We start from the raw sequence: 21,368 nt of genomic DNA, 5'->3' as shown, positions 1-21,368 counted from the left end.
TTGTGGTTCCTCTCTCGCATGACAAATCAGCAGTCTCTGACTCCTCTGTCTAGACATTCGTAGGAACTCTCTCTTCATTATTAGTTTATAACACACTGAAATGTGATTTGTCCACCGAAACTTGGGGCCAATTCAATTGTTTGTTTCTTTGCAATCCTGTGCATGCAGAGTGAGCTCATCCGGTTTTATCTTGTTAACACATTCTACCCTAAATACAAGTAATTTATACAAGTTAACTTATACCATGATAATTTCTCCTGTGGATAAGGTACGAGTTTTCCTGTACCAACACACTGTTCTAATTTCATTTATTCTTGATTGGTACAGTTGGCATTATAAGCTGAACCATTTATGGATTCTGCAAGCATGAACATGAAGCTTTGTTCGACCATTTTCCATGGATTTTCACTATTTGACTGATCAAATCAACAATGCTCCATCGATTTTCACTGTTTTTAATGAACCACCCTATTTCTTTTTACTGCAATGGTGTCATGTAGTGCTGGTTCAGAATTGTAGCAGGCATGTAGCAGTGGGGTATGACTTTATCAATTGTTTTCAAACATATAACTTTTTAGTGTAAAACCTGTGGAAAGTAAGAAAGCAAAATGCTGACTTCTCTGTTTTACCTAACTACTGATCATTTGTGCGTGCGTGCGTGCGTGCGTGCGTGTGTGTGTGAGAGAGAGACAATCTGTGTGTGTCTGTGCGTGCATTTCTTCACTTTTGTTTGCAGTGGCAGTGTCATCACAAGTTTTACAGTTTTAGTAATTTGACTTATTACAAAACCAAACTTTTGATTGGAAAATGAATATCAGATTAACGGACTCTGCCAACTGGTGATTAAAAGATGTTGGTTATTTGTCAGTTCTCCTCCACAGATCACAAATACTGTAAGTGTGGAGATGAGGTGTGTGGAGAATGTAGGTCACACAGTGACACACACACACACATGTGCAGACATGAATCGTGCTTCTGATCTTGAATTAGCTGAAACACAATCCGTCTTCTCTGCTCCAGACATCTTTGTTCTTTGGCTCCTGTTTCTAGACCACTGGCTTGATGCATTAAGCTCTAATATCAGCATGTACTGCTCTTCACAACTGAGCAGGACAAAGCCCATTCCGAATGTCCTTTTCACAACAGTGTCAGAACTCAGCACCTTTCCTTTATGGTCTCCGTACAATGACTAGACCCAAAACATCTCACAGAGGGAGAGAAGTGGCTGCCTTTTCAAAGAATTCTCATATGGGATGGCTTGGTCCTTGCAACGACAATGTACAGATTCCAACCAGTCACTTGGCCATCATCAGCAGAGACTCTCATTGAACACACTGCTGTAAATCAAGTAACAGATTCACCAAGCAACAGTTACATATCATTTTGTCTTCAAAGACTAACACAGTAACAGACACCACATTAGAACCTGTTCCAGACTATTTTTTCTGGAGCTCTTTTGTCATTCCACACATTTTTTAAATAATTGCACCACTTTCACAAACCACAAGAATTCCATTCAGTGGATACTACTCAGAGGGAGAGTCTCTGGATGGCACCTTGAGCTTGAGCATCAACTTTCCTTTTTTGTACACACTGGACTCTGACCCACTGCTCTCCCCACCAGGGGAATACGCCTGAGCTGTCTGAGCCAGCAGAGTCTGATTGATTTCATCCAGGTCTGACATGTCAGCGATATCACCAAACTCTTCCCAGGGGCTTTTTCCACACTGCTTCCTCTTGCGCTTCAGCTTGTGTTCCCTGTCCCTGGCGTCTCTGTGCTGTGGGGAGTGGTGCAGGCCCAGGCGTGGTGGCTGGGAGGGGGAGCCCTGGCCTTGCGGGTGCTGCCGCTTGATCTTCAACTTGAGTGTCCCCTTGCTGGGGTCGCTGATGGTGCTGCTGATGGCCAGCTGGTCCTGGAACCCCCCATCCCCATCCTCCCCAGCGTTCGTCACCTGCCTGAGGTCGCTGGCATCCCCGTTGTGCGCTGCCTGTGTCTGCAGAAATGTGCCGGCAGGTGTGTGGTGCTCTGCCAGTCGCTGCTGCAGCAGTCGCCGCTGCTCCTCCTGCTCCTCCCGTCTGACCTGCTGCATGAGGTCAGCCAACAGCTCCTCCCCACTCCGCTTGCTGTCACTGTCCCCCAGGCTGATGACGTCCGTGCTGGGGTCGCTGCGGAACACCCTGTCCAGCTCCATGATGGGGAGCCGTGCCGACAGGGCGTCCCCCAGGCAGTCAGATAGCTGCCGGTACAACCCCAGGATCTCCTTACCACTGTGGGTGACTGAGGCCTGTCTGGAGTCCTGGGCTCTGTTGCTGCTGTCTGGGTCACGCAGATCCCCACTGTCCATGTAGCTCCTCAGCAGCTTTTCCATGGCCAGCTGAAACACACCGCAGTCCATCAGTTTTGTCTTGCCAGTCTTTGTAATAATCCTAACTCAGACAAAACTTGACCAAGCCGTATTGTTTCTCTTCACTATATTCATAACCAGTGTATATCTGGTACAGAAATGGAACTTGGAAAGCAAACTCTTTAAAACATGAGAGACAGTCTGTTCAATATTATGCTTTTATTACTTAATTCCACAAGACCATATCCCAAATTACTAATGTATATTACAAGCCAACCCAAATCACAACCCATAACCCAAATCGTGAAACATGAAACAGACAAATCTGAATCATGACAAGGGAACTGACCAAACTATGTTTTGTTGGTAGAGTTCTTGTTTTCATCACTGGTGACAATGATGTGTACAAAAGCTGACCTGAATGTGACAACTGTGCATACAGACAGACAATGGGTGGGAGTGACTGACGTCTGTAACACTGAAAACTTTGCTGCCAGGGTCCAAGAACCTTTTAACCAAAGTTCACGTGTCAATAACAAAACTAAGTAAAACAAGAGAGGCAAGGCCTTCAAGACTCACTTGTGATACACTTAAAAAAAAATTTTTTTTTAAATCCAAGCTTTTTATGTATTGAATATAATTTCAAAATGTAATGTTTAAGATGAGAAAGATCAGTTTAAAGCAAATTAACTCCCCTAGCATTAATTACAGAGTAATTTCCCTTTTTCACAATCTGCACCAAAACGTTTGCAAAATAAATAAAACTTCCATGCTTAGCAAAAGAAGTTCCTGTTTGAACAAAAAATGATAATAATGATTCGGTCAGAATATCAGATCAAAGTGCCAAGTTTAGAGAATACAAAAAATATAAATATAACAGTAAATGCAGTTTGCATATAATTAGGCTTCATTCTTTTTTTTTTTTTGTGCCCATCCCAGAGGCGCAATATTGTTTTAAACAAGATGACTGGAAAGAACTGAATTTTTCCTATTTTTATGCCAAATTTGGTGTCAAAATACAAAGTATTTGCAGAGAAAATGTCAATGTTAAAGTTTACCACGGACACACAGACACACACACAGACAACCGAACACCGGGTTAAAACATAGACTCACTTTGTTTACACAAGTGAGTCAATAAATGAACAAAAACCTTTCTTTTATTTTACACATACTTAACCGTGACCCAACTAGTGCAGACTCCGGCAGGGGTCTGACATTCCTGTCCTGTGCAAACTACTATCCGCCTATGCGGAGAAAACGAAAGCAACTACGGCCGATAACCTCCCGGAAGTAGGTAACCTCCCCTTTGTCCCGCTGGCTAGCGCCCTCTTTTTTTCCGGCAGCCATCATGACTCCTGTTCCTGTGCTCTTCATACAGCTAAGTTTTTTCGTATTTTCTGTCTGTCTGTCGATTCTCTGGCGTTCTTGTTTTTTGTCAAATTATGTCTCCAACCAGGTCACATAATTATGTAGCTCGATTGGGCGATCGCACTAAAATTAAGGTGCGATCGCAATCGATTCGCTGACACTCTGGGCCGGGCAAAAAGAGGGCGCTAGCCAGCGGGACAAAGGGGAGGTTACCGCCGTAGTTGCTTTTGTTTTCTCCGCATAGGCGGATAGTAGTTTGCACAGGACAGGAATGTCAGACCCCTGCCGTAGTCTGCACTAGTTGGGTCACAGTTAAGTATGTGTAATTAAACCTTTCTTTTTTAAGCGCCAAAATCCCAATATGGAAATCTGTATACTATGGAAATAACCTGTTGAATGAGACAGTAAGCCAAGACAACAAATGGCAACGAAAGGGTCGTGTCTGGCTAAATTCTGTATCAAAAAAAAAAAAAAGAAGGAAAAAAAAGAAAAAATCCACTTTAATACACCTGCAGACAGATGAAGAAAAGGGTGGTGTCCTGTGGCGACACACTCTCCCAAGGGAGAGAGCAGCCTGAATTTCAAACAGAGAAATCGGCTTGATACAAAAAGCACCAGTAATGTAATACAACAGAAAACCATACAATACTCCCCCCATCCCCATCCAAAGAACATCCGCTGCAGAACAGTCAAAGAAAAACTCTGAAGTACACCTGGGGTACCATTCAGAGACTGGCACAAAACAGAAAAGGGTGACAGTTGCCACCTGACTTGGCAGAGGGCATAATGGGCAGTGCCTAAGTACGTAATTACTCCCCGCCCCATGCCCCTAATGAGAGAGAAAGCGTGTGATACCTGTACAGCTTCCAGCACCCTCATGGCGTCGGCTTGGGTGTGGGAGCCCGGGTTGTGGATGCTGACGACACTGGCCTGCAGGTGAGGCAAGAGCAGGGGGAGCTGAGACACCAGCACTGCCTCCACCTCCTGCAACAAGCACAACTGTCAAGCCTAGCGTCAACCTCTCACACCATCGGGGGTGTACTCATGCACAAACATACTGCCTTGTACACACACACACACACACACACACACATGCAAACACAAACCTACACACAAGTAGTTCTAAATCAAACATAGCCAGGCATAAATACACATACACGCATGTAGGTGCTCATGCAAACACACTGTCTGACAGGAATACACTTGTACAACATATTGTTTGTCTTTCAGAGTTGGAGATGACCATGACTTCAGTGTCAGATGTCTTCACTGTGTCTTTGCAGTCTTCGCTGAACAGACTGAACATGTACACACAATTAGACAGGCATGAATACACATACACACACTGATGCACACACAAACGTATAGCCAGGTACACATGTGTACAAACACAAAGATCAGGCATGAATACCCATTCACACACAGGATCAAACACATACACAGTAGTGTACACATTCCAACACAACTATGCAGACAGGTGCACATGCTAACATATACCCAAGCATGCACATACAAACAAGCACACAGCCAGGCATTACTACACATAGAGTGACACACACACACACACACACTAATGCAATCACAAAAACACATCATCAGGCAAGCACACTTACACATACAGGTGCACACAAAATAAACACATACTCTGGCACACACACATGCACAAACATACAGGTGCACACACAAACACATACAAAGGTACACAAACATATACAAAGGCAGACACACACACACACACACACACACACACACACACACACACAGGTGAACACACAAATACACACACAAATGCTAACACACACAGGTACACACAAACACATGGTACCAAGCATGCACGCGCACACACACACACACACACACAGAGTGATGTACACATATAGTACCAAGCATGCACACACACACACACACACACACGCACACATATAAAAGCACTCTGACAAGTCATCCTTGGTTGGTTACTGATGCAGACAGTTACTCACAGCGGACCCTAAGGCCATGAGCCCCATGACAGCTCCAAAGTGGGAGCACAGGGGACGGCCCAGGTCCTGAAGGGTGTCCGTCAGTTTGTTCGTCACCAGGGTCTTCAGGCGGTTCACAGGAGTGTTCCATTTCCTGTGGGGCACGATATCACTCATTTCTAGCTTCCCTTTACAGCGATGGATCAGTCACAATATTTTTGCCTGAAAATACGTCATTATTCAACATTTTAGGGTTCCAACCTTCTTTTTCCAGAAATACCTGTAAATACTGAGGATACTTTCTATACCGAAAGAGCCCCTAGCAACCCCATGGGGGAATGGGGGGGTGGGCAGGGGGATAGTATGAGACAGTACGATCAAGTACCCCATTTGTGATCACTGAAACTTGAGACTGATACCTGCGGATGCCTGACTACAACAGATCATCATCATTATCATTGTTGCTTGCAGCCCAACTGACAGCACAGGACCATACTTAGGCTCAGGAGTATATGTGTGTGTGTGTGTGTGTAGAGGGGGGGGGGGATTAGTATATCGTCAGCTATTGGGAATTCTTATCTGACTAGTTTTAATCTCTTCTTATGTTGCGCATGATTTTATGCCAGTGTTTAAACGAGCCTGTGATTGCACAACTTAATTTCCATGTGGATTAATAAAGTGTTTTTGATTTGATTTGATTTGAGGACACTGTCAAATATCAAACCCATAGAATCTGAAAAGAAACAAACCTGGAAGAGAAAATTTTGCATACCATAAAGTTCAATCTATAAGCCACGACTTTTTCTCCCTGCTTCAACCTCTGTAGCTTATACAATGATGCGGCTTATTTGAGGATTTTAACGATCCCGGGAGTGTCACATTCTCGTCTATTCTTAGATGCCCTTCAACTCACCAAAATCATGTTTTCAGTTCATGAATCTTTAGGTGAGCTTCAGGTTAGTGTGCTAACTTTGCTTAAAAAAAGATGTCGTTTTAAAAATAAAATCTGCACACATTGAAGCCTTCAGTTCTACTCTGCTCAAGCGCACACCCTCATCATGCTGAAAACGCGACGTAATGCCTGATGCAGCCTTCAAATTGACGGCGATCAACCGAGCCGACGACAGTGCAAGCGATGAACCAGCAGTGACCTCCACCTTGCGTTCATGTTCATCAAGTGAAAGCAAGGCTGAAGTCAGTGACAAGATGGCGGAGGTAGCTGTACTGGTCCTCTTCAACTCAGACACTGAAGACGAAGATTTCAGTGGATTCAGTGAGCAGGATGATGTTGAATAAATGTGACTATCCCTGAATTATGGATCTTATTTTCATTGTGTTTATATTTTTTGTGGCACTAGCAGTATTTTTGCTTGCTTTTCTTTGTGTTGCTTCCGCTTGTGTTTATTTCATAACCTACAGTATTGACAACTTTTCCGTAGTATTGGTATGTGTTCTGGTTCTGGTAATAAGTGCGGCTTGTAAGCCAGTGCAGCTTATGTGTGTATGAAGTTCAATTTTTTTTTTAATTTAGTCAGTGAGGCTTATATACCAGTGCACTCAATAGACCAAACTTTACGGTAAGTACCGTAGTCATTTTCATGCACACAAACTAAAGACATGCCTCCGATGCTAACTGACTGCAACGCAGAAAATTTTCTCTTTTTTTTAAGCAAAGTGGAAACTTTACATCAAAGTGGAATAAAAGGTTTAAAAGGATAAATAAATGAAAACAGAAAGAGAGCATACCTGACAATATCAGCCAGAACGCCAGCAGCCAGACGCCGCAGCATCCAATGGTCCACAGACTGCTGGTTCATGTAGGAGGCCAGCGGCTCCAACAGACACGTCTCCACTGCCTGCACCAACAGACGCAGCTGAAACACAAAGAAAAATAAATGCAGCCATGTCATCTTGTTCATGATGGGCATTATAGCTTAATGGTTATTATCAGTATCATTATTGCTTATAGCCCAGCCAACCACTATACCTGCCTACACCCTAAAATACCCTTCAGTGGCTGTCAATACCACAGATGTCAATTTTCAGTAGTTTGGGGACTTCTATCAGTAGTATTTATCTTGCACTATTTTTTGTTCAACCATGATTAACAAATATCTATTTGTAAGTGTGCATGTCTCAGCATAAGGTACATACACACGCGCACACACACACACATACATCAGAGAGTGGGAAGCAGAGAGAATTCAGAATTTAATTGCAAGGCCACTGACGTGTACGCAAAAGGTCTAGAACAAAAAACACCAACTTGAGTTATTTCGTTTGCAGCCGTGAATGGAAGGTTGTAATTTTGCAAGGTGCTCACCACATATGCATGTATATGTGCATACATGTCTATGCATGTGAGTTTATATGCATCATTTTCTGTCTCTTATTCAACAGAATAAAAGTCTTTTAAGGAACAGAATAAAGAAGATCCCATCTGGTTGTACCAGACCCAGGTGACATTCTTACATAGGGCTGCATTTCCAGATAGATGGCACGGTTCTTCACCAGACAGCCCACCGTCTTCATCAACAGGGTCAGCTTGGTCAGGTCATGGCTCACCACCTTCACCTGGAACATACACACACAATCACTGGTTCAGACACATATGCATACACACACACACACACACACACACATATATATATACATACATACATACACACACACACACATATACATACACACACCACACATTCATACATGTACACACACGCACACACACACACACACACACACACACACACACACACACAACAGGCCAGGTAGTTACAGAATATGAACACTGGATTTTTTATCCAAGAGTCTGAAGTTCAATCCCACCACTTGGCAGGTTATTCAAAATCCACATATGTGCAGACCTGCTAGCGCCATTACCTTCTTCACATGCATACACGTGTAAGATATCAGATATGGACATTAAAGATCCTGTAATCAATGTAAGTGAATCAGTCAGTTCTGGAAACATGAGCCCCTAAAATGGAGTATGGCTGCCTACATTCCGGGGTGAGTTGAAGCCCACGAACACAGAGAGAAAAAACAGCTATACTCTACAACAGTAGTTGCAGTATCATTATGAAAATGTTTTTGAGTTACATGACTAAAAACAAAGAAAGAAAATAACCAAAAGAAAAAATCTCAAAAACAATGTTTTGAAGAAGAAAGGAAGGTAATGCCTGCCAGATTCATGTTTGGCACTTTGTCTGATAACATACACAGAATTTTTTTTAATATTACAACAAATTTATTTAATAATTGCTAAAGTGGCCAAGCGTTATTTGGTAATCTCCTCGTATGATTGTTATTCAACTTTGAATGACAACATGACTGATGTCAACTTTTTTTCTTTTTTTTTTATAATAAAAAGATGGTGACTGTGTGCATGCATGTATGCAAGCCAAAAGGTGTGTGTGTGTGTCCACAGTAATTGTCAACAGTAACATTTTGTCAGTCACAAAAAGTGACAGGGGAACCAAAGACAGTAAAATAATGAATATTCTCAAGGCCTTTGTGGACATCACCCTCACTAAGACATTCTGCATGGGTAAAAGTCAGATGTGTTTGTTTTTTTAACTTTTCTGTGGTCATTTTCAATATTTGGAAATAAATCTTTTTTGTCCTCAGTTTTTATCAACTCTTCATTGCTTGCAGATTCTGAAGGTAAAATGAACCAAAAGTATTAAGCATTTGATATAGATCCCTACAGCAATGTGTGGCAAGGTTTTGTAACAGGATTTGGCGTCATTTTTTCAGACAGACCTGTGCTGTCACACCAAGGACTCTCCACACAGTTGAGGGAGAAAAAGAAGAAAAAGGTGTGCACAGTGGTCTGGCATAAAGGCAGACCTAACTTAGTCTTGCATTTACTTCTGTGTAGTGTGGTGAGTAAAAATACTACACAATTACCATGATGCCCCTGAAATTTGCAGTTCCAGAGAAAATTCTAAAACTATTCTTTCCAAATGGCAAATTAACTTATAAAAGGCCATTACTTGATCAATTGTGTGAGTGTACTCTATCTGCAGGAAATTGTAAAAGTAGCTCAACTCACCCCATTTGCGACAAAGTTGATGAAAAATGCTAACGCAGACTGCACACGTTTGCTCGTTGTCAGGTTATCCAGTGCCCACTGAAACAAACATTTGTCAGTTCATGACATCACAGGTAAAGAAAAACACAGGAACTGGTCATCTGAAAAATGTTATAAATGACATATTTCACATACATTCTCTGTCACACACACACACACACACACACACACACACACAATCACAGAGAAACAGGCATATATTGAAATATACTTAGAATAAGTGAAAGAAACTTGAAATGTATTTCATACAGACTCATGAATTTTCTTATAACAATACAACCACATGTTTAACTCACCCTGACAAGTGCAGGTCGTGACCCCACCAGTGCTTTAGTGATCTGACTGTAGTAAGCCATGACGTCCGATGAGGATTCTTTCTTTATGTTCTTGCCTTCAACACAACAACACAGCAGCTGCTGAAACACTTTCACTTCAATTTAGTAGCACTGAGACACTTTATCTTTGTAATTCAGTTGCACTGAAACACTTTCAGTTCAATTCAGGTCTTTTGCAGAGATGAAATTAAATCATAAAAATTAAATTCAAAATATTTTTGATTTATTAGAGCTGGAAGAAGGCTTGACAGTCAATGAAGTTCTTAAGACTTAGCCTAAAAAAACTCGGGATTATTTTCTTTGGAAAAATAAAATACCACTGAAAAAAGTGTCAAGACGTGAAACCCTTTCATTAATTGTTGTTGCTAAAAAAAAATTGGCAAACATAAATCCTAACATTGATCATTATTAATGAACGCTTTCAAATTTCCTGGAATCAGGAAATTTCAACAAAATCTAATTGTTGCATTTGCTGTAATGTTTTAGTGGTGAAAGTAAACTCTGCTGCACACTAACACTGTCGCTGCTAGAAAATCTACATGTTTGCTCCATTAAGTTATGGAGTGAAAAGGTATTATTTCAAACTTTTCTTCCCAATGCCCATTTGATTTATTCCTACTGGTATTTCAACAAAAGCTAAAAATGTAATACCCAACACAATGAAGTATATCTAGCTAAAAAAACAACAACATATGTTAAATCCCAGTCTTGTGATGTTTGCACATCAAAATGCTTACATAAATGTATGCAGATTTGTTGCAAGTAAGTTCAATTGTCCAGTAATTTGTACATATAGACACAGACATAGTCAAACACACACACACACACACACACACACCACACACACACACACACACACACACACACACAGAGTCAAACACACACACACATGAGGAGAAAAATAAACAAATGAATTAAAAAAAAAAAACTCTTTAAGAAGCAAACAATAGAGAAAAAATAAGCTATACATCAATGCCAAAAAAAACTGAAAAAGAAAAATAAAATCCAGAAAAGGAACAACAAATCTGAAACAGAAAAACTCACTTATGTTTTGTAAGTGTGCTGCACCGTGTGAGGATGAAGAAAACTTGTTCACCCCTTCAAGAGCCATCCACTGAGCTGGAAAATTAAACAAACAAAAAGATCAAAAAGACATTACATTTTAGAAAGAACACAGGCTGAATTTTTACCCCATCTTCCATTGTTTTGTTTTGTTGTTTGTCTGTTTTTTTGCTTGTTTTAGTTTCTTTCTTTTTGTTTTTGCTGTTTGTCAACTTGATGCAGGTGAAATAGTAACTACTTTCACATTTATAGTGCTATCAACAGCTGCTGAAACTAAAAACATACTTTTTTCCTTGACAGGAACACACATGGACAATAATCTGTAACCATGTGCTTGAGACGGGCTGTGGCTTCATCTTTTACTGAATGTCCTGCTGGGTTTATGGCCATTACTGGTAATTTCTTCTAAAAAGATTTTACATATTACATGAAACTGAAAACTTATAACACTCCTAAAGTTAATTGTAAATAAAATTTTAAAAATCCTACCACATGCAACAAAACAGGTGCTGATCCCATCACTTTCACAGTCAAGCTCCTCTCCTTCACATGCAAACAACTCTCCAGAATACAATGTAGAATACCACCATACCTTTGATGCTGGTTTCCCCCTGGTACTTGGGAACATAGGAGTTGCAGACAGTGTTGTTGAAATTAATGTCATTTTCTTCAATGAAGTGCAGCTCTCCCTCCCTGGTCTGTCGGAATGGTGAGCAGTCTGTCATAGAACTGTGACCAAACACGGGCTGAAAGGAAAGTGCACTGCACATGTTAGCATCACTGGCACTGAGACACAACCACTCCAAAATCAACATCACAGGCTGTAACATTTCAAATACTGACATACACATGCATAACAATTCAAATCCCACACTGACATGTAAGAACTGTTGCTTCCACCATACCACTATAAAAATAATTATTATCTTTATCTTTACTGAAGTTCACACATAGGCAATAAAAGTTATTTCTTCAAATAAATAATGTTTACTTGAAAAACAATAGTTCAATACCATTATTTGACTTGAGAGGCGTTAGTCCAGAATTTTTATAAAAGGTACTCAGACTTGTTTTTCTGTCGTGTTAAAAAGGTTCTTACAAAAGGTTGTATGTTCATAACATTTTGGTTCATCCTTCCCAACTTGCAGTAGATCTTCAACTGTATACATTGAATGAGTTTATTTTCTGAATAAAAAATTATATGTGCTCTAAAGTGGTCCAAATTCAGAAATGAAATAGAATTTTTAAATCTGGTACTCAGGTTAGAACTTGTTTATGACTGAACAAAGAGATTATGAGTAAAGGTTGATCAAAACATGAACAGAACAGCAGATTTTCCTTGAATATTTATAACAAGGTTGATGAGGAATTGGGTTACTGACAATTAATACATCCTATATTAATATTCAATTACTCATAACTCAGACATACTTATGTACAATTACCAGCATGCTCATCATGCTTACAATATGAAAAATATCCCTTACAATTTACAGTTGGATGAAGGTAACACGTGTCATGTACTATGACCTTATATAATTTTCATGCGATTACACCAACTTCTTGAATTAAGAGAACAGAATGCTAATGTCATGTGATATGTTACACAAAGTAAATTACCCTGTACAGATAAATATTTGACCCCTCACAGTACTGAAAATTTAACTTTAAAATATTTCTCTCTTTTTTGTCAAAAACACTGAATTATGAACACTTTTTCGTTCATGGCACTATGTCACTGAGTAAATCACTTAAATTCTTTTCTGTTTAGTGTACCACACTTTCGGGGAAATCGTTTTTCCCATTCAGCAGTGAATTCGTACAATATGCACAGAGGCAACAGCACACAGCTAGAGTAAGTTTCCTTGTGAATGACTTTGCTGAAGTTATGATGCGCCAAAAAAAGAAAAACTAAAACACTTCTTTCAACATGGGACATTTAACGGGTATTTTAAGGGTTCTGTTACCTGTACGTTCATGTCACGAAGAGCCTGGTTAAAGTCATCAGGACACAGCCGACGCCTCTTGGCACTTTTCATAAATGCAGTACTTTGCTGAAAAAATAAACAAGTACAATTTTGGGGGTATATCATTTAGCAGCTTGGGGAAGCATTGAGATATATTTTTCTTGCAAAATAAGACATAACAAGAAGAAGTGACAACACAAAATCACATACTCTTTGACCCCTTGCCTGGCACTTGATGAATACAAAAGTATAAAGTGCCTACACAACAGCTAGGCCAGGCACTATCAACATTTTCCGAAATAATATTCTTCATAAAACGCAACTTGCCATATACAAACATTTGATAACGACAAATTAACTTACTTCCATTAATTGATTCACAACACACACACACATACATTCATATACACAGTAGTGAGGTGGCTAGTGTTGTGGTGGCCCAGTGGTAATGTGTCTGCCAGGATTTAGTAGGTAGTGAAAGAATCTGACTGCATGGGAGCAAATCATACAATCAGCAGTATTTTCTCTCCCCCCCACTAGACCTTGAGTGGTGGACTAGACAAGTCATTCAAGTGAGACGATAAACCGAGGTCCCGTGTGTGGCATGCACTTAGCACAAGTACAAGAACCCACAGCAACAAAAGGGTAAACCCTGTCAAAATTTTGTACAAAATCCACTTTGATTAAAAAACAAATAACACTTGCAGACAGAATAAAAAAAATATTAAAAAAAAGAGTGGTAACGCGTCCGCCTGGTAAGCAAGATATCTGATTGCAGAGGATCAAAACCCACACTTGGCAATATTTCCTCCCTAACCACTAGACCATGAGTGGCGGTCTGGATGCAAGTCATTCTCAAAAGACCATGCACTTTGCGTATGTAAAAGAACCCATGTCAACAAAAGGTTGTCCCTAGCAATTCTGTACAAAATCGACTTTTATACAAAAACAAATACACTTGCAGGCAAAAAAAAGTGTGAAAAAAAGGCTTGCACTGCACTGTAGCGAAAGACTAGCTCTCCCTGGGCAGTACAGCCTGAATTTCACACAAAGAAATCTGTTGTGACAAAAGAGTAAAATATACACACAATCCAATCTACCTTGTCCTTTCACTCACACAGTCACTGTCTGTATAACAGACCCACACATTATATACTTCAAATTTATACCCAACCTGGAAACAGATGACTTGAATGGAGAGATGTAAAACCAAAGATTACAAGTACAACATAACCATGAACACAACGGAAAAGAACTCTACCTGCGAAGCAGACAACTTTTCTGTTATGTTATGGGGAACAAAATGAACTTGTGTTTGGAAATACAGTGTATGTCAACACAGCAGCTGCACCCACAGGTTATATAATGTGCATGGTACAAAACTGCAGTCAAGTTTTATGGGAACTAAACCATGCCTGTATGCCACGATCTCAAGAATGTTCAAAATTGCAATACATATCAATATCCTTTTTTTTCTGTTTGCTTTGTTTTGTTTTGTTTTTAGTCTTCAGTACAAGATGCAGTGAAAATCAAGTAATTTCTGCTGATTCTTTAGGTGAAGTGAACTAACTTTCCCAGCATGACCTGTGTGTGTTACAGTGTTTCAAGCACTCTCATGTCAACTTTGTCTTCTTTTAGCAATTCAAAGAATTTCTGTTGTTTTGGAAGTGATTTGATGTGTTTCATTTTATTTTCAGTGCTGAACAAGTGCAGTGCTTTTATACTGATTCATTATCTACAAAGGAGAAAGTTGGCAGAATGGTTAAGACACTCATTTGCCAATACAGAAAGTCTGTAAAGGTGTGGGTTCAAAACAGGGTCAACCCTTTCTCTCATGTTTTAACAGAAAATCAATCTGAGCAATAGTCATTCAGATCAGACGATAAACCAAGGACCCCTGTGCAGCACGCACTTAGTGCACTGAAAAAGAACCCATGGCAACAAGAGTGTTGTCCTCTGGCAAAATTCTGTAGAAGAAATCCACTGTCTGGTGGAGCACAAGCAGTGAAGTATATTTATGTGTTTATGAAGCAAAAAAATCAGAGTTTAACAAAAAAAAAAGTGACAATGTCTAGAATTAATGGCAGTTCTAAAAAACCCACTTACATACCATGACAACTTCACGAAGGCGATAGTTCACGTCTTCGCCAAGCAGAGCTGCAACATCATCTGGCACATTGCTGAATCCTGCACTTTCTGCCATCAACTTTACTGAATCTTTGGCAATCGTTGCAAAAGATTTTTCTTCCATCCTGGAACCTGAAACAATGATTAATTTTCATGTGAATCATAGAAGTACTGCTTACCGTTTCACTTGTACACAAAATTAATGAAACCATAGGAAAAGCCAATAGACTGACTGGAATGTTAGTTGGGAATATACAGTGTAAAAGTAGGAACATTATCATGATCATGGTGCCATTATTTACGTCATTAGGCCAGTCTTGGAATATGGGAATGTTGTTTGGAATATGGACTTAGTGACACATACTTAAAATATTCAACAAATTACAAAAACAAAATATTGAATGTGCTGACATGGTCTATGAAAAGAGATTGCAAGCATTTCAATTACCTAGTTTAGAGAACTATAGAAGACTGCAAGGTGATTTAATAGAGCTCACAGATTATATAATATACGACAGTAGAACTATACATTCTTTATTTACATTGAATGAGAACACTGCCACAAGGGGCCATTCCTACAAACTGTAAAAAGTTTCAGCTAAAACATCCAGATTTGGCCCTTTTTTCTAACTAACAGAGTAACAAATGTTTGAAATGATTTGCCAAAAGATGTTTTTTTTTCCGCAGTAACAAAGTTACAAATGATTATTTAAAAAAAAAAAAATCTCGACATTCATTTTACAGAATTTTAAATACAAAACTCAACTTGATCTCTTTTTTTTTTAATTATGAAGTGACATGCATTGCGCACTCACTGTTGGAAAAATGCTTATATGTGGGTACTCTCTTTTCCCTCCCAACTTCAAGAGGGCAAATGGCCTTATCACGCCTGCACGCCTTGTTACTGATACGACATGATATGATAAAGGAAAGTAACCAAAGCAAACTTCTGCAGAAGCTGCGCGGCATCGTCTGATATACATCGGCTTTGGGGTGTGACGGATAGGAGACTGATCAAAAATACCTTTAGCGCTAGGACGTTCATACAGAGATGAACATGCGTCGTAAATGTAAATGACACGAGATTCAAAGCAGCCCTGGGCTATTCTTCCGACTTCGTCTGTGCCTCAGCATTTCCGCCGCCATTTTGGAGTCCTTTGCAACCGTCTTTCCACCGAAATATTGCGGTGTCTTTTTCTTCTTTAATGTTAGAGGTGGACTGGTTGAGGTAAACCGACGAGCAACTAGTGTTGGCATAGTAGTACCGATGGAAGGACTTAGAGGAGAGCACCCTTAAACTTTTTAATGATCAATTTAGATTAATAAAAACCTGAACTAAACTGTTTCAGGGTATCATACCCGGCTCCCCGGGATCTCGAACGCCGGTCCCATCCCATCACTTTTTTTTTACCCACACCTTGGATCAGACTGTAACACACACACACACACACACACACACACACACACAAACGCGCGCACGTGCACGTGTCTAATATCCTTTAAAGTGAAAAGACGCTAAAGAAAAGAAAAAACACACTTTCAAAGGACGAGTCCCGGGCTCAGGGACAGACTAGAAGATGATTTTCGCTAGTTAGCATGAGTCTGTTGTGACAGAAGGTGATTATTGTTTATATCATCCAGAAATTATAAGAGCTAGTTACATCGGTGAGCTAGACAATCACGAGCATCACACACTCACACACATTTTCATCTCATTCGCCTCAGTTTCACCCCACAGTGAAATTGCTCTCCAATCCCCCCTCCCCCCACACCGCACCACGCATGCGCCGCCGCGATTTGTTATTTGTGATTTTTAGATGTGGAATGGCTGATGATTGAATGCCATTTTAATACCCCTTGCACAAATCAAATTATTCGAAGCTAGTAGAGAGTTTTTAAGTCTTGAAATGATCCAGCCTCTCAACCCTCAAGGCACCCAACCAGCTGAAACCGCCAGACTGTCCTATCAGCTGCGAAAGAATAGAATATGTCTTTATTACCAAGTGTACCGGGGTCACAAGGAATAGAGGGGGAAGGGGGGGGGGATGGTACGTAACAAGACACGAACATAAATCAAAAATCATACATAAACACAGATACAGTAGAAATTAGGATACATACAAGTGCATATCAATATAAAAACTTGTGCATACTCACACATGCACGCACTGCACACACACACACACACACACTCACTCACACACACACGCACACACACACACACACAGAGGCACGCGCGCGCGCACACACACACACACACACACACACAGAGGCACGCGCGCGCGCACACACACACACACACACACACACACACACACGGCGCACGCGCGCGCGCACACACACACACACGTTTGAACAGAAGCTGCATATTAACATGTGGATGGGGCTGATGACTAGATCTTCAGGTAGATGGTTGTTGGTTGCACAATTCTATTTATCACATTGGATTTGTTCGAGAGACAGGGCATTGACTGCTTTGGGGCATGTGATTCATTCTGGCTCATTGATTTTGCTTTTTTGAGTAGCTGCTTATAATATATGTGTTCTAGAGAAGGTAGATTAGCCCCAGTAATTTTGGTGGCAATTTTTACGATTCTGTTAAGGGCTGCAACTTCTGCCTTGGTAATGTTTCCATACCAAACAGTAATAGCGAAGGTTAGCACACTTTCAATGACTGCTCGGTAGAAATCAACCATGATTTCTTTTTTAATTCCGACTGGATTTTTTTTCTTAACAATTTTTTCCGTATTTTTCTCCCATTTCAAATCGTTGGAAATGATCAGTCCGAGAAATTGAAAGTCGCTGATGATCTCTACTTGCTTGTCTTCAATGACAAGTGGTAAGGGGTCAGATCTGGTCTTCCTGAAATCTAGAATTAATTCTTTGGTTTTTGATACTTGAGTTCTTAGTTGTTTTGATCACAGCAGCTGACAAGTTCATGTACTTCTTCCCTATATTTTGACTCATCACTGTTCGTAATCTGCCCTTCTAGAGTAGTATCGTTGACAAACTTATTATAATTTTTTCTTTCTTTTCTTTTAATTTTTTTTTTCTCAAGGCCTGACAAAGCGCGTTGGGTTACGCTGCTGGTCAGGCATCTGCTTGGCAGATGTGGTGTAGCATATAGGGATTTGTCCGAACGCAGTAACGCCTCCTTGAGCTACTGAAACTGAAACTGACAAACTTGACCATGGTGTTGCATTCATTTTGAGTTGCACAGTCATGTGTGAATAGTAAGTACAACAGTGGGGAGAATACATGTGGAGGAAGTGAGGTCACCAACTTTAACAACTTGCGGTCTGCATCTTTGAAAATTTAGGATCCATGCACAAATTGATTCAGGCAGCGAGAGGTCTTTCAGTTTAAAATATAGTTTTGATGGCACTATTGTGTTGAACGCAGAGCTGTTGTCAATGAAAAGGATTCCTGGAATAGCTATTAGGATGTTCAAGATGTCTGAGGACGTGGTAGAGACCTATGCTAATGGCATCTTCAAATGATCTGTTAGCTCTATAGGCGAACTGAAAGGGATCAAAAGATGGAGGAATGCAGGTTTTTGGGAACTGTAGAATCAAGCGTTCAAATGTTTTCATTATGACGATAATCATTAAGACAACTAGGCTGTACTTTTTTTTTTTTTTTTTTTTGTGAACAGGAATGATTGTTGATTTCTTGAAGCAGTGTGGCACCACACAAGACTGAAGGGACATGTTAAATATGTCAGTGAAGACACTAGACAGTTGGACTGCACACTTCCTCAAAAGCCCTGGTGATATGTTGTCAGGGCCAGTGGCTTTTCTCATTTTCAGATGACTGAAGTGGCGTCTGACTTCATTCTCTTGGACTATGAAAGGAGGAGTGGGGGTGATCTGGGTGCAGCCATGTCAGAAGTAGACAATGGTTTGTCAAATCTGAATGTGTTGAGTTTGTCTGGAAGAGTTCTGTCAGTGCTGTCGACTGTCTGGTGGGTCATTTTATAATCAGTGATGCTCTGCAGTCCGGTCCATACATTCCTAGCTGAAGTGGCGTCTGACTTCATTCTCTTGGACTATGAAAGGGGGAGTGGGGGTGATTTGGGTGCAGCCATGTCAGAAGTAGACAATGGTTTGTCAAATCTGAATGTGTTGAGTTTGTCTGGAAGAGTTCTGTCAGTGCTGTCGACTGTCTGGTGGGTCATTTTATAATCAGTGATGCTCTGCAGTCCGGTCCATACATTCCTAGAGTTGTTTGCAGACAGGCTTTCTTCTATTATTTTCCGATATAAAAATTTTGCCTTCTTAATGCATTTTTCAACACTTCTTTTTGCCTTACTGTGGACTATTCTATCATCAGTTTCACGAAAAGCTCTCTCATTTTCCTTTAGTTTTTGCCTAACAGCCCCGTTACACCAAATTTTGTCGTTTGAAAATATTTTCGCATTTTTTGATGGAATGCACACACTTTCACAGAACTGATGAAATATAATCACATTCTGTGTCGGCATATTCATTTAAGTCCCCGGCAGAGTCTTTAAAAGCATTCCAGTCTGTACATTCGAAACAGTCCTGCAAGGTCTCTAAAGCAGGGGCCGACCATTGTTTCACAGTTTTCACGACTGGTTTTTCAGCTTTCAGTTTTTGTTTGTAGACCGGCACCAGAAAAATCATGCTATGATCGGACTGTCCCAAAGGCGCACAGCAGATCGAGTGGTACGCTTTCTTGATGGAGGTGTAGCAGTGGTCGAGGGTCTTGTCACCACGTGTTGGACAGTCCACTTGCTGGTACAGCTTTGGCATTTCTTTCTTGAGGCTGGCTTTGTTGAAATCACTAGCAATAATGACGGTGGAGTTGGGCCAACTGTTCTCGCACTTGCTAATTTCATCTGCTAGCAGACCAAGTGCGGCGGGAAGGCAATACTACTACTGAAAAACAATGGAACAGCAGGACCAGACAATATCCCGGCAGAAGCTCTTAGGGCAGCGGTAGATGCCACTGCATAGCTGTTATACCCACCAAGAGAGATCTGGGAGGAAGAAGTGTCAACAGACCGGAGAGAGACAGCTACCTCATCAAACTTCCCAAGAAAGTCAACCTTAGTAAATACTCCATCAGCAGAGGAATCACCCTGTTGTCAGTACCACGAATTGTTTTGAAAAGTCATCCTGGAAAGAATAAAAAGACATGGTGAACCCCCAGCTCAACAACCAGCAAGCAGAATTCCGGAAGAACTGATCATGTGCGGACTGGATTGCCACCCTCTCTATCATCGTAGAGCAGTCCTTCAAGTGGAACTCCTCCGTGTACATCAGTTTCATCGACGACAAGAACGCTTTTGACAGTGTAGGCAGAGAGACCCGATGGAAACTGCTTTGACATAATGGAGTGCCCACCAAGCTGGACAGGATCAGTAACAGTTATGAAGGAATGAATTGCAGAGTCATCCATGGGGGACAGTTCACGAAACAGTTTCAGATCAAGACTGGTGTCAAGTAAGTTGCTTCCTGCCCCCATTACTCTTCCTATTTGTTTGTCATTGATTTGATTCTGAAAAAGCCACAGAGCAGAGAAAACAGATTCCAATAGACACTACAGAAGCAGCTGGATGACCTGGAGTTTGCAAATGATCTTTGCCTACTGTTCCACAACCACCAGCAGATAGAGTACAAGACCACAGTAACAGTGGGCTCTTCATCACAAACAGGCCCCAATATCCTCTGGGATAAAGCGATCATGAGAATAAATGCAAACAGTGCTAAGCCAGTCACACCTGAAAGTAAGGCGCTGAAAGAAGTGGAATCATTCATGTCTTGAAAGCACCATTGGCAAACAGCCGTTTACAGTGCTGAGACATGGAGGATGACAATGACTACCCTCATCAAATTGCTGACATATTCAGAAGAATCCTCTAGTTTCACTGGCCTGACAAGATCAGCAATATCTGTCTGTGGAAGATGGCACATCTGCCTGCTGAAAGCAAAATTAGAAGAGGGATGAGATAGATTAGGCACATTCTTTGAAAACCAATGTTAAGCATCACCAAACAGGCCCTGGCATAGAACTCCCAAGCGGAAAAAACAAAAGGCTGACTAAGAAACACCTGGAGAAGTGACATCCAAGCAGACAGAAAGATG

General features: G+C 40.8%; 1 protein-coding gene across 2 annotated transcripts; it reads right to left on the bottom strand.

Moving 5' to 3' along the window:
• Positions 1 to 358: 358 nt before the first annotated feature.
• Positions 359 to 16,411, bottom strand: LOC143281306 (TAF6-like RNA polymerase II p300/CBP-associated factor-associated factor 65 kDa subunit 6L). Of its 2 annotated transcripts, none has more exons than XM_076586485.1 (12): positions 16,283 to 16,411; positions 15,242 to 15,383; positions 13,132 to 13,218; positions 11,757 to 11,910; positions 11,147 to 11,221; positions 10,064 to 10,158; positions 9,729 to 9,806; positions 8,147 to 8,248; positions 7,421 to 7,548; positions 5,696 to 5,828; positions 4,572 to 4,700; positions 359 to 2,375 (listed from the first exon to the last, which is right to left on the bottom strand). In XM_076586485.1, exons 2-12 carry the CDS (start codon positions 15,380 to 15,382, stop codon positions 1,527 to 1,529), a joined length of 1,971 nt encoding a protein of 656 aa, XP_076442600.1. In that variant the 5' UTR covers position 15,383; positions 16,283 to 16,411; the 3' UTR covers positions 359 to 1,526. The 2 variants fall into 2 exon arrangements, with proteins under 2 accessions (XP_076442600.1, XP_076442599.1); XM_076586484.1 differs by having other exon boundaries at positions 15,242 to 15,390; positions 16,283 to 16,397.
• Positions 16,412 to 21,368: the final 4,957 nt, after the last annotated feature.

Source organism: Babylonia areolata, chromosome 4 (genome assembly GCF_041734735.1).
Source record: "Babylonia areolata isolate BAREFJ2019XMU chromosome 4, ASM4173473v1, whole genome shotgun sequence".
Lineage (NCBI taxonomy): Eukaryota > Metazoa > Mollusca > Gastropoda > Neogastropoda > Buccinidae > Babylonia > Babylonia areolata.
The sequence above is the reverse complement of the archived record's forward strand: the minus strand, read 5'-3'. Positions and strand labels throughout refer to the sequence as shown.